Genomic DNA, 13,696 nt, shown 5'->3' with positions numbered 1-13,696 from the left:
TTAGCGGGAAGGAAGGGGGTAGAGAAAGGGGGAAAGGAAAAAAGAAAGAAAAGGAAGAAGAGAAAGGAGCGCAAAAGGAAAGAAAAGGTTCCGTTCTTAAGTGTCTGGCTTGTTCCCCTCGTGAAAGAACCTGCGGTTCTTCTGGGCCTGCATCCTCGTCGCCCGCTCGGAGTTCGTCTAACCGCTCCGCCAAATTTTCTTTCTCTTCCTTTTAACTTCTGCCTTCCCAACTCGCCCGTAGGCACCCCTGTGGCTATATATCCGCTCCCCAAGACTCCGCCGGCATCTGGTCCGCTTCCTCCGGGCGAGTCGGAACCAGGAGGGGGAAAGCCACAATGCGCTCCCCCGGGGCAGACCCGACGTATTTGCACCTTCTTCCCCGGAAACCGTGGAGATGGAAAGCTGGCTGAGACAGTGGGGGAAGATTATCCCGCTAGAGCAGGGGTTCTCAACCTTGGCAACTTTAAGACTTGTGGACTTCAACTCCCAGAATTCCTCAGCCAGCTTTGCTGGCTGAGGAATTCTGGGAGTTGAAGTCCACAAGTCTTAAAGTTGCCAAGGTTGAGAACCCCTGCGCTAGAGGGAATCTTAGCAATTTGGCTGGGAATCCCGGGGACTGTAGTTCAGACACGTCTGCAGGGCTGGGGAGAGCTTGGGAAAAAAGAAGGCGAGACGGCGCGGTCTGGTAGGAGAAAGGAAAGGAGGTCGGTAGAGCTGAACAGGCTTGCTTTGAAAAAGAACGGCTTTCACAAGACGGGTGTACTTCTGGATCTCATTTTCTCGCATAGGATCCCGGACCTCAGTTACCAAACGGCCTGGGTTCCCACAACCACACAGGCAGCCTCGTTCACGGTAGCCTGGCGTGGGGATATACGGCCGCTTGCTCTGCAACAAACCCGGTTTAACGTCGACCAAACGGCCCGCCTTTGCACAACAGGCTAAAATATGCCCCCCTCCCCCCGACAATCACCCACCAGGATTCAAAACGACGCCTCCTGGTCCATTTGTCCCCGAGCCGGCTCTGGGCTTTGGGTAAAAAGAACCGACCCTCTGTGCCTTGGGGGGGGGGGTCAGTTTCCTATTTTTCCTTCCCTCCCCCCCCACCTCCCCGAAATTACAGGCCCAAGAGAAGCAGATTTGGGCTTGAACGAAAAAAAAAGCGGTTTAAAAGTGTTCGTTGGTGCATCTGGTGAGTTCAGCTGCTGAGCTGTCTAGATGGGATCGGGGTACCCTCCCTCTCCCCTCCCCTCCCCCCCCGACCAAGGGCCCCCGGCCGAGGGCTCTTCCCAGCAGCTCAGAGGTTAAGGGCGGGGAAGCTAGTCCGCCGGCTCTCCACGGAGCACCGAGAGAGTCGTGGCGGCGGTAGGAGTAGCAGAGGACTCGTGTCCCCATCCGGACAGGGCTGCGGCTTTGAAATGCCGGCAAAAAAGACGGACGGGCCTCCAGGTTGCCGACCGCACGGCCACCTTTCCCGCCCTGCCACCAGCTTCCCCTCCCCGGAGGCCCTCGGGGGAAGCAGCTGGTGGCCGGTAGTTCCGTGGGCTCCAGCGAGCAACCGGGGCCCCTTTGCAATTCGTTTCGCGTTCGGTTTGGAGAAAAGCGGACGGAGAATAAAGCGCCCTCCCCCCCCCCCGAACGCTCTCTAACCAGCCAGCCTTTGTAGGCTGCTCCCCGCCGGTCCTTCTGCAGAGCGAGAGAGTTCACACGACCTTTAAAAACCCGAGAACGCCACGGGATCTCTGCGCTCAACTCGCAGGCCGTGCCCCACAACTCTTGGATCGCGGTGCGGCTTATATAGGGATGGCGGCTTGTTTTCCCCCCAATAGCCACACAGGGGCCAGAGCACCTTAACCCTACCTGTATCTTCTCTTCTGAAAAGGCTCTCGTGGAATTAGAACAAAACTTAACGGTGGGCCAATATTCCCAACTTCCTAGGTCAGGGGTAGGCAACCTTGGCTCTTTTATGACTCGTGGACTTCAACTCCCAGAATTCCTGAGCCAGCACAGCTGGCTCAGGAATTCTGGGAGTTGAAGTCCACGAGTCATAAAAGAGCCAAGGTTGCCTACCCCTGACCTAGGCCCTAGGATGAACCGGAGAAGCTGCTGGAGCGGCGCTTGACGAATTCTTCACCCCCGCCTCGTTTAGCCTGTTGTGCAAAGGCAGCTTCTGCTTAGGCTTAGAAAGGTCGTCGGAACCCGGTCAAAGAAAGCGGAACCGCCGCTTGGCAGAAGGGAAGGGAAATCCAAGTCGCGCTCTCTCCTTGGGATCGCGGGGAGATCCGGGAGAACCGAATAGGACCGGATTTCGGGCCATATGCGAAGGCCAAGAGGCTTAAAGCGATTGGGGAGAGAACCCATTTATATCTCAGCACCCCGAAGTAATAGAATATAATGGCCCCATTCCACCAACAGGTTAAACTAAGCTGTGGTGTTGTTCGCTGGGCGGATATGCGGTGAAAGGTGTATTTGACCTGCTTCAGAGGTTTACACCAACCGAGTCAAGAGGCGGGAAGGCACAGGCCGTCCTTAACGCAATGCACATTTCAAGCAGTTGTTGTTGTTCCGGTGGAAATCCGCCGGTTGGCTTCACAGCACGCAGACTGGCATGCTACAACCGTGATAACGTAGTTAGCAAGTCACCGAGCCTTCTGACCGTACCGTGATCCCCGGGGTGAAAAAAAAAGTCCCAAACCAGGACCCAACGTGATGGCCTCGTTCACACGACGCTAAGAGTTCGCGACCTCTTTTTTTTTTTCCCCTTCGGGCAAATCCTGGGGTACGGTTGAACGGGCAGGAAATGTTAAACCCTGGCCGTCCCGGGTATGAGATCAGTTGGGCTGGATTCACACAACAGGCTACCGGAGGATAAAAGAGGGTTAGGGGGTCGTTTAAGACAACCGTTGCCTTTGCATAACCGTTCTGCGGGAACCGGGCACGTAGGAACAGCGCCTCTGCGGTTTGCTTGCCCGGGTTTAGAGTTTCTTCCACGCGTCGTGTGAACCCCGCTAACCCTTCGAGTTTTGCAGCCTTCCCGTTACAGCAGTGTTTCCCAAACTTGACCATTTTAAGGCATGTGGACTTCAACTCCCAGAATTCCACAGCCAGCGTTGCTGGCTGTGGAATTCTGGGAGTTGAAGTCCACATGCCTTAAAATGGTCAAGTTTGGGAAACACTGCGTTACAGCTAGGCGCGTTCGTTCTAGGAAAGCCTTCCCTAGCCCGACGGCTCGTCTTCTCAGCCCTCCCCCCCCACGCGGTTTGGACTACAGCTTCCATCTCCCCAGCCACGCTGGCCAAGGACGATGGGCGTTGTAACCAAACCCGTCCGAAGAGCACCCGGTTACGAAAAGACGGCTATGCTTTTCGCAACCCGGCTGGTCCATCAAAGCGTCCTCGGGGCAGTCAATCCACGTTTGGAGAAGGGAATCGATTGGTTCTGCGGGGGGGGGGGAGGAGGGGGAAAGGAAGCGCTAGAACAGTGTTTCCCAAACTTGACCATTTTAAGGCATGTGGACTTCAACTCCCAGAATTCCACAGCCAGCGTTGCTGGCTGTGGAATTCTGGGAGTTGAAGTCCTCATGCCTTAAAATGGTCAAGTTTGGGAAACACTGTTCTAGAAGAGAGAAGCAGAAAGAAGGGGAGAAAAAAAAAAAACCTCTCTGGCCCCAAAGCAGCCTCCGCGGCCGCACGTTTTTTTTTTTTTTTTTTTCCCTCTTTCCAAGGAAGCGGGCGGGGCTGCTTCGGAAAGGGGCGGGGTCCCGGCAGACGCCGCCCTTCCCGCCCCGCCCCGCCGCTCTGAGTGGCTGGCTGCGCCGCCCTCCCTCCGCCCCGCGCCCCGCCCCCTGGCCGCCTCTGTGTAAATAAACTTTGAAGAAAGAGATCAAGAAAAGGGAAAAAAAAAAAAAAAAAAACGGAAGAAGGGAAGGAGTCAGTATGTAACCGCGGCCACTTTTCGGCTGCTGCCAGACGCGCCGAGAGGAGGCGGTTTAGGAGGAGGCCGGCGAAGGGCGGCCGGGCGGGCAGGCAGAGCGAGCGAGCGGGGCGCCTGGCGTGCTTGTCAGGCGGGGCAGGAAACGGGGGCAGCGAGGCCGGCGGAGAGAGCCGAAACCTGTTGAGGTCTCGCCGCCGCGGACTGGGGGGGAGAGAGAAGCCGCCGAGCCGAGAAGCGCGGGATGTGGCTGGCTCGCCTCCCCGCCCCTCCGTCCTGACCGCGCGAGGGAGGCCGAGCGCTGCCCCGCCAGCCAGCCCGCCCGCTTGACTTGGACCGAGCCGCGTTTCTTTGGACTGGCTTCGGCCGACCGCCCCCGGCCTCCCCGCCGCGGACGCCCCGGGACCGCCACGCCGAGCGGCGAGAGGACGCGCGCCGGAGCTGCCCTCTCGGCCCCGCCAAGGTGCCCCAGCCCGCCGCCTGGCCGCGAGCCCCGCCGGCGGCGAGGAGCCCGAGAAGCGCGACGGGGCCCCGGGAAGACGCGCCGCCCGAGGAGCGCCTGGCGGCCGGAGCGGCCGGGACTGGTAGCGGCGGCAACGGCCCGACCTGCGGAGGCGCCTGGGGCGGCTTCCCTCCGCGCCTGGCTTCGGAGCGGCCCGCCGTGCGCTGTTGGGCACCTGGCCCGTTGCGCCCTGGGCGCGCGTTTGCCTCGCCTCTCGGCCAGCAGCAGCAGCAGCCCCGCCGCCGCCTCCTCCCTCCTCCTCCTCCTCCTCCTCCCCTAACGCCCGCTGTTGTGATGCGTATTCCCGTAGACCCCAGCACCAGCAGGCGCTTCACACCTCCCTCCACGGCCTTCCCCTGCGGTAAGATGGGAGAGAACAGCGGCGCCCTCAGCGCGCCCATCCCGGGACCTCGCAGCCGGCCCGAGGCGCGCTCGGTGGTGGACGTCCTGGCCGATCACCCGGGCGAGCTGGTGCGGACCGACAGCCCCAACTTCTTGTGCTCGGTGCTGCCTTCCCACTGGAGATGCAACAAGACCCTCCCCGTGGCCTTCAAGGTAAGCCGGGAGGGGAGGCTGGGGCGGAGCGGGCGGGACCCGGGAGAGGCGCGCAGATGTTTCCTGCCGAGCGGGCTTCCCGAGGCGCCCCGGGAGGACTCGCGGTTTAACGGCCAAAGCAGCGGGATGGGCGCTGGGCGGGCAGGGGCAGGGGGGGAAGGTAGGCGAACCCACCACCCATCCCCGGGCAAAAGGTTTGCAGGCTTAGCCAGCAGCTCCCGCTTCCCCCCCCCCCTCCCAGCCAGGCAAAGGCCCCGCGCGCCATTCTGCAAAAACGGGCGAAGGAGTTCCTCCCCCCCTCCCCTCCCCAGACCTTGGCAGCCCAAAAAGCGCTTTTAATTTCCTGCGGGGAAACCGCAAAGCTGACTCCCAGGCGGCTTCCCTAAAGGTTCATCCCAGAAGCCTGCGGTACTCCCTGCGACTTGCTTCCGCCAGGGGTTGGCCGCTATCCCTCGGCCGCCGCTCGGCTCTTGCCGACCCTGTGGAGGGCGGCAGCGGCGTCTTCGCCCACCCAGCTCTCCGGATTTCCCGGGTCGTCCCTAGTCGACGAGCAGGCCCGGACAGGTCCGGAGACTTGGGGTGCGGAGGGTGAGGCTGTTGGAGAAGAGTCGTTCGATTTTTTGCGGACGCTACAAGGCCCGCAAGGGAGCCCCCCCCCTCTCCTCCGCCGGGAAGCTAGCCAGGGTTAAAGAAAAGTCCCAGTTCGGCCAAAGGCCGCTTGGAACCCCTTTCTGTAATTCAACCTCCCCTAGTCGGGCGTAAAATAATCCACCTCGACCATCTCCCGCAAACCCGGTTCCAAATCTTTTGTTTTTTTTTTTTTTTCTTTCTCTTTCCTCGCCTCGCGGTTAACGCTCGAGGCGTTCTACAGTCCAAAGAGCGCAAGGCAATGTAAAGCGACCGTGAAATTTAAATACACCACGATGACACTCTATATAATATCCCCGCAGAGCACAATCCTTACAAATAGCAAGAACAAGCAATCCAACTCAGCCTCCAGCTAAAAAAAACCTCCCCTTTTAAATAAGCCAGCGCTTCTGATTCAACGTCGGAAGGGCTGACGGTGTCTCAAACCTGCCAAGACGCCCAGATTGTCCGACCGGAGTCCCGGGAGAAGGAAGGGAATTTCTTTGCAGGCCGTCCCGCGGTCTCTCCCGAACGTGGACCGGCGGCGGAGATGGCGATCTCCGTGGGCCTTTTCCTGCCAGGAAAAGCGGAAGAAAATGCCTTTTTTCAAAGCGGGGGGGGGGGCGGGGGGAGAGGAAGGAGTCTTTCTCAAGCGGGAGAGATGTTTGCACCTATTGGAATTCCATACGTGGGGAAGGAAAAACAACTAAATTTTTCTCCGGGACACCCTCCCAAACCCAACTTTGGCGTCATAGTTAAATTTACACAGGGCTCTTAAAAAAACACGGATGGATGGATGGATGGATGGATAGACAGAAGACAGACAGACAGATAAATGACGATGATGATGGAAAATAGAAATTAGCAAGCAAAAGAGAAAGAGACGATCAAGGGAGAGAGATGATAGATGATAGATATACAATAGATGATTAGATAGATAGATAGATAGATAGATAGATAGATAGATAGATAGATAGATAGATAGATAGATATGGATAGATATAATGAGAGATATAGATGAGAGAGAAAAATGGGCAGCTACGTCCCTCTGTCAACTAGGCAGGCAGGCAGGCAGGCAGGCAGGCAGGCAGGTAGGTAGGTAGGTAGGTAGGTAGGTAGGCAGGCAGGCAGGCAGGCAGGCAGGCAGGCAGTTGTTTCTAAAACGAATAAACGACTGTATGTATGTATGTTATTTAAGTAGCCGTTCAGCTCACATAAGTGGGCTTCTTACAAGATTAAAAAAAATAACACACACACACACACACACACACACACACCCGGGCCAAAAGAAACACAACTCCTCTGGCGTCTACGGATAAACCGCGAACCAGAGCCGGCCTCCGTCTTGACCCATTAGCTGCTGGGGAGAGCAGACCGGACTTCTGTCCCTGGTGGAAGGCTAGCCGAGGCTGGGCTTCCTACGATCGCCCTTTCCACACGCCGCAGGCCGAGATTTCGGCCGGATTCCTCTAACACCCCGAACCCTCCATCGGCCAACCCCTATTGTGTCCGAGCGTCTCGTGTGAACCCGGACCGTCCCCTCCAGCTCTCCGGGATTGAAACGCGACGCTCGCTCACCCAACTCGACGTCTAGGCCGCGTTTTCTTCCCCGGCGGGCAATCGAGCTTTCCCTCTAGGCGTGGCGGGAAAGTAAAAGTGAAGGTAACCCCATCGGGAGCCCTCAGAAAACTAGCGCTAAGCTCAAAGGCTGCCTGGAAATGGAGGTGAGGCGTCTCCCCTAGAAAGAACAAGATTTCCCAGAAATATCCAGGAGTCCAAAAATTTAGGAGAATGACGCATGCCTAGAATTAATCTTTCTTTCTTTCTTTCTTTCTTTCTTTCTTTCTTTCTTTCTTTCTTTCTTTCTTTCTTTCTTTCTTTCTTTCTTTCTTCTCCTTCCTTCCTTCCTTCCTTCCTTCTCTCTCTCTCTCTCTCGCTTTCTTTCTTTCTTTCTTCTCCTTCCTTCCTTCTCTCTCTTTCTTTCTTTCTTTCTTTCTTTCTTCTCCTTCCTTCCTTCTCTCTCTTTCTTTCTTTCTTTCTTTCTTTCTTTCTTCTCCTTCCTTCCTTCCTCCTCTTTCTTTCTTTCTTTCTTTCTTTCTTTCTTTCTTCTCCTTCATTCCTTTTCTCTCTCTCTCTTTCTTTCTTTCTTCTCCTTCCTTCCTTCTCTCTCTCTTTCTTTCTTTCTTCTCCTTCCTTCTTTCCTTCCTTCCTTCTCTTTCTCTCTTTCTTTCTTTCTTTCTTCTCCTCCTTCCTTCCTTCTCTCTCTCTCTCTTTCTTTCTTTCTTTCTTTCTTCTCCTTCATTCCTTTTCTCTCTCTCTCTTTCTTTCTTTCTTCTCCTTCCTTCCTTCTCTCTTTCTTTCTTTCTTTCTTCTCCTCCTTCCTTCCTTCCTCCCTCCCTCCCTCCCTCCCTCCCTCCCTCTCTCTCTCTCTCTGTGTGTCTGCCTGTGTCTCTCTTTCCTTTCCCCCTTTTACAGTGCCAACCTCTCCTCTCTCACCAAAAGGCCTAACGAAACGATACACACAAACATGCACAACTGTTGTAAGGCTGACTTTATTTTCAAAAAAAGCGCGAGATTCCTCTCTTTTGAGGCCGGGCCTTCTCCTCCTCCTTTTCCCACTCCGGTCGGCTCTCTTGCCGGCGCTTCTCTTCGGCTTCGCTTCCGCGGTTTGTTTGTTTTCTGGTTTAAAAGGGGAAGGGGGGGGGGGTTCGTGTAAAGAAGGAAGGGGAAGGCTGGCAACCTCAAGCAACGCCACCGCCTTCAATTTTGACTTCAACTTCTAGTCCTCAGGGCGACTGCCGGAAAGGGGGTGATGGGTGGGCGTTATTTTAGCACCGCATTCGCACGGTTACTTTTGTTAGGTTAGGCAAAAATGCAGCCGGCCTTCCAGCCCTGGTCCCATTCAGATGTAGCGGAGTTTTACTTCCATCCCCTTAGATCCGCGGCAGAGCCGTTGTGCGTAGTCAGGCCTATGTGCCGTAGGGAAACAATTGCATAAATGCAGGGGACTGCAACCTTGACCACTTTAAGACTTGTGGACTTCAGCTCCCAGAATTCCTCAGCCAGCATAGCTGGCTGAGGAATTCTGGGAGCTGAAGTCCACAAGTCTTAAAGTGGTCAAGGTTGCAGACCCCTGCATTCATTAATAAACCGTGTCCCAATTCTCAGGCCAAAGGGAAGAAAAGAACCCCTTTTTAAAATCACTTTTAAATATGGCACTCGAGAGTTAATCCTTTCATCTCTTTCTGCGGGCGGCTTGGAATCAAAACCGAGGCTGTAGATCCCCGCGCTTCCTTAGTTAGGCGTTCAGACGAGCCGCGTCTCCGCTGCCACGGGTGCTCAACCGGAGCGGGTCTGTCCTAGGCGGCGTCGTTTTTCTTCTTGCTTACAATCTACTGGAAAGTTCGGCGGGGGGAAGGGGACGCATCTCTTGAACCGGGACCTGCCATAGGGTCAAGAGAAGCGAGCCTCCTTGCAGGTAACCGGGTCGCCCCCGTCTTCTGCGTTCCCCCTTTTTCCTCCGGCCGCTGCTGGTGCTTCCCGCTCTTCCTTCTCCGGAGGATTTCCAACAAGGTTGAGAAGCCAAAGAAACTAGGAGAAACTAACTTTTTTTCAACCGAGCGGCTGGCTTTTTTCCTTTCTCTTTCTCCGCTTCATAAATATTTGCGCCTCGGTTCTTCCCGCTAACTTTTCGAGGCTGCGGAAACCGCGGCTTTGGTTTGACCGAATCCTATTTCTTTCCTCCGGAGCACCGAGATCCTGCGGGGACGCGGTCTCCAAAGCCTTTCCCCATTTCCCATCTGCCCGAATCCTGATCCCTGAATTCACCCTTGTCCCGATTCGCAGAGTATCTCGAACGCCGAATTCGCGACATTGCCCACATAGCGGAGACCAAAGTAAAGTTTAAAGCGGAGACGATTCCTACAAGCTGTTTCTCCGTTTTCTGCTTTGGTTGGTGCTAAGATTCCCAGCCCCCCCCCCCCGAATCCTAGAAGCCGGATTGTCTTCCCTAGAAGCCCTTTGCTCCAGGTCTCCCCAAGGTTGCCAGATAAATCGTGTTATCGCTTTCTAATGTTTTGCAACACCAGTATAGACAGGTGTAACAGAAGCAACCGCAGCATTTTGAAGTACCGTAACTGTTTCTTGATGGGCTGCCAAGGTGTAGAATAATGCTTACTAACAGCAATAGTAGCACCAGGTAGCCTCTCAGAGGCGTCCCGATCGGAAAGATGCAGAAATCGAAACAAATGAATTAAAAACTAATTTGCAGGCAGTGCAGAGAGAGAGCGAAGGCGGAGTTGATTTACGGGCAAGGAGGCCAAAGCAGCCACTTCGCCCCGAGGACTAAATAGCAACTAAATCAGTGTTTCTCAACCTGGACCATTTTAAGGCATGTGGACTTCAACTCCCAGAATTCCACAGCCAGCAATGCTGGCTGTGGAATTCTGGGAGTTGAAGTCCACATGCCTTAAAATGGTCAAGGTTGAGAAACACTGCACTAAATCCTTTCGAAAATTCAGACTGAGCCCACCTTGCAAAAACCGTTCGCAGACTTTCCGGTTAGGTTAGATTTTATTTGCGAACCTAGAACTAATCGATACACAGACACACGAAAATCTTAGAATCTGGGTTCATACAACTCTTTCTATTTAAAGCCCCGTTTTAAAATCCATGGTGGTTTTTAACCCAACACGCCACGGTCAAAGAAATAAACCCTAATCGGGCTTAAGAGGGTAGCTTGTTTTCCCCCCCCCCCGCTATGCTAAGAGAATTCACCATTTTTGCCCAACCCAATGCCTGGGGCGAACCCGATCACGAGAACGCGTGTTGCGATTCTCCGGGTAAGCCAAGAATGGCGGGTTCGCAGATCAGGCCAAGCCAGGAAGTGAACAAACCATATTCAGGGCAAGGGCGTTGTGTGAACCTGGTTGTGAAGTTCTGCCTTTCTCTATAGCAGTGTTTCTCAACCTTGACAATTTTAAGGCATGTGGACTTCAACTCCCAGAATTCCACAGCCAGCATTGCTAGCTGTGGAATTCTGGGAGTTGAAGTCCACCTGCCCTTAAAATTGTCAAGGTTGAGAAACACTGCTCTATAGACTAGATTCTCAGCCACCCAGGTAACGGTTGTCCCAAAAGTGCATTTTCCAAAAGACAACTGGACTTTCTTGGCCTTTCTCAAGAACCGAAGAAGCTTCTTGGGTGAGAAGCGAAACGTCTTCAAGGAAAGAACAAAGTCCAGTTGCCGCTTGGAAAAAAAAAACACTTTTGGGGTTCTGCCTTTCTCAATTCTTTACTCCATCTCACTCCAGCGAGCTAAGCCTGTTCGACCTCCGGGCTTTAAACTCTTTGATGCGCACACACCCTTTGGACTTGCTTTTTCTCGGCGGAGGCTGGGGCGTTCTTTCCAAAGGCCATAAGCTGGGCGCTTGCCTTTTGGCCACTCCAGCTGGGAAGCCTCAAATCCCTGGGAGCGCAGCGTCCCGGCTTCCCAAATTCGCAGACGATCCCCATAGAATAGATAGACGCTTGGCAGCCGGCTAGTCCTCAGTGGGCCGGGCCAGCTGGTGCGAGGAGGGGGCTTCCGCAGCGGCGGGGGCAACGTCGAAGGCGCTGGGCTTCAGTCGCCAAAGGGCTCTCCGATGTCCCGGCCGCGCTCCTTCGCAGACCCTCGGAAGCGCTTCGGCACTCAGGAAGAACCCAGTTCCGACCGGACCTTGCAGCCCTCTCGCCCCGCTCTCCCGGATCTAAGTCGAGTCCGGGGAACAAGGCCGACGGAGTAAAACACTGAGCGGGGAGAAAGAGCCTCGGGTGCTTTTAGAAGCGCTCTAAGCTCCGGGAAGGGCACAAACCGCAACAGACTCGCGTCCTTATGGAGGTTGGTTGCGTTCACACAACACGCGTAACCCGATTACTGAGTGAACGCGTTGCCGGGGTTCTCACTGAAGCCCCGGTCCTTCACTGAGCTGGGGGCAGCTGCTGGGCTGCACACCGCACTGAAGAAACGAGCCGGGCCAGGAGTTGGGTGGGTGGGGGGAAAAAATCAGATTTCGGTCGCTCTTTCGGGAAGAATCGGGTAGCCGCGTAAGACTGAGGGATTGAATAGGACCAGTTCAATTTGTAGCGCTAGGAGGGCGCCCATTAAGTGCAATGGCGTTTCTATTGCAAACGGTTCGTTGCCCCAGCAAACGTCTGTTTTGGTGGGCGCGACCCTGGGCTCGGAAGTCCCCATTCATGTCAATGGCACCGAGAAGAAGGAAGGAAGGAAGGAAGGAAGGAAGGAAGGAAGGAAGGAAGGAAGGAAGGAAGGAAATTTCACTAGTATTCATCATACGACATAAATATACATAATAGGGCATGCATGTTATATTTTCTATTCAATTTCTAATTTTATAGATAGTGGCACAGATCTCTGCCTATAGAGTGCAAAGGGTAGCTCAGTAGTTCTCTCGACTTCTTCTTTCTTTTTCTTCTTTTTCTTTCCTTTCCAGAATACGGTTAGCTTATACATCCGGTTCCTTAGCATCGCTACCACTACCATATTTCGGGACCTTTTAAAAATAGTGTTTGTCTTTAACGATCCTCCTCCTCTTAAAAAAAGAGATAAATCTGGTTTTATTGAGAAACAGATTGGGGGGCGGGGGAGAAGTGCTTCAGGAATAAATTTTGGGATTTATCTTAAGAACTGGCTTAAAAGGAGGGAACCTGCTCTTTTAAACAGGGCTAGAGTAATGTTGTTTCTGCTGCTGCTGTTATCATTATTATTATTACTGCTAAGACCAGGGTGTCATCCATTTGCTTAGAAGCCAAAGAGGCAAGAGACTAAAACTGACTTTAATCAAACATTTATCTCTTTACTGAGCCTTACTCTTGTGTAAACCAACCTGCCAAGAATAGTCCTGGGTGGCTGTGGTGCTGAGGCACCACATTGAAAGTAGCAGAATATTTCTCTAAGGAACCCACTAATCGGGGCCCCTGGCAATTTCAATTTCTTGGAAATTATTTGAAAATTATTTCTACAACATGCCAAAATCCTGGAACCAAATGGGTATATATATTTTTTGTGTGTGGACCCAGTCCCTGTTGATCAATTGCAACTGTCCAGTGATCTTTCTGTGATCCATTTTCCCCCCCTATTCAGATCTTACGTCTGCATGGGGTCCATCCGAACTGAATACATCTTTCTAGGAAATGGTGGCAGCAAACGAAAAGCAATTGGAAAATAAAAGTGGCCCTTAGGTTTTTGTAGGGGTTTTTTTTTTTCCAAAAAAGGAACGAAGTATTGTCCAGTCCAAAAGATGGAGACTTAATTTTGGAGCAGATTCTTCCTTTCTCTGCCCCCCCATATAAAAAAATCCAAATCATGAAACCTTTTAACAACCTCTCTGGGACCAAATGAAAATGTGAACTACGACATTCATGCCTCTTTTGACTTCCTTGGGGAGAAAAAGGAAGGCTGCTGCTTGTGCTTGTATTAACGAATAATAAACAAAATAATACATCCCTTACCAAAAGACTTTAAGCAGTGCCATCTTCGGTCTGGTTTGGGCTTTGTTAAAGATGGGGGATGCAATTTTCTGCCCATAATTGGCCTGAACTTTAAAGGAGAGAATTGAAAAGCCAATTCCCAAAAAGTTAGGTCTGTAGACTGAGGCAAGTTTTTTGGGGGAAGAAGGGAAGCCTCTCAAAGCTGTAAAGGAGGAATAATTAGGATCAATAGTAATTAGGATAAACCCAAATGATCTTTAAAATTTGTGCAGGTTTTTTATTCTTCAAAATTCTTTGCCAGGCCAGATGTTTTCCACCTAGAGGCATTTATCAAGTGGGGAGGGTGTCAAAAAAATCGTGATGGTGCCTGCAGCCACATAGGAACTAACAAATAATTGTTGTTGTTAGTTGCGAAGTCGTGTCCGACCCATCGCGGCCCCATGGACAATGTTCCTCCAGGCCTTCCTGTCCTCTACCATCTTCTGGAGTCCCTTTAAGCTCATGCCTCCTGCTTCAGTGACTCCATCCAGCCACCTCATTCTCTGTCGTCCCCTTCTCTTGCCCTCCATCTTTCCCAGCATCAGGCTCTTCTCCAGTG

At 53.3% G+C, this 13,696-nt stretch overlaps 1 protein-coding gene across 2 annotated transcripts in view; it reads left to right on the top strand.

Moving 5' to 3' along the window:
* Positions 1–3,894: 3,894 nt before the first annotated feature.
* The window catches only part of RUNX3 (RUNX family transcription factor 3), a 104,188-nt gene continuing 94,386 nt past the window's right edge, over positions 3,895–13,696 (top strand). For both annotated transcript variants that reach the window (XM_039363046.1, XM_039363045.1), the window contains exon 1: positions 3,895–4,984. In XM_039363046.1, coding sequence (XP_039218980.1) covers positions 4,724–4,984 — 261 coding nt within the window. In that variant the 5' untranslated portion in view covers positions 3,895–4,723. The remainder of the gene's footprint in view (positions 4,985–13,696) is intronic.

This window comes from Crotalus tigris, unplaced genomic scaffold (genome assembly GCF_016545835.1).
Source record: "Crotalus tigris isolate CLP2741 ecotype Arizona unplaced genomic scaffold, ASM1654583v1 scf7180000019504.1669754, whole genome shotgun sequence".
NCBI lineage: Eukaryota > Metazoa > Chordata > Lepidosauria > Squamata > Viperidae > Crotalus > Crotalus tigris.
The sequence above is the reverse complement of the archived record's forward strand: the minus strand, read 5'-3'. Positions and strand labels throughout refer to the sequence as shown.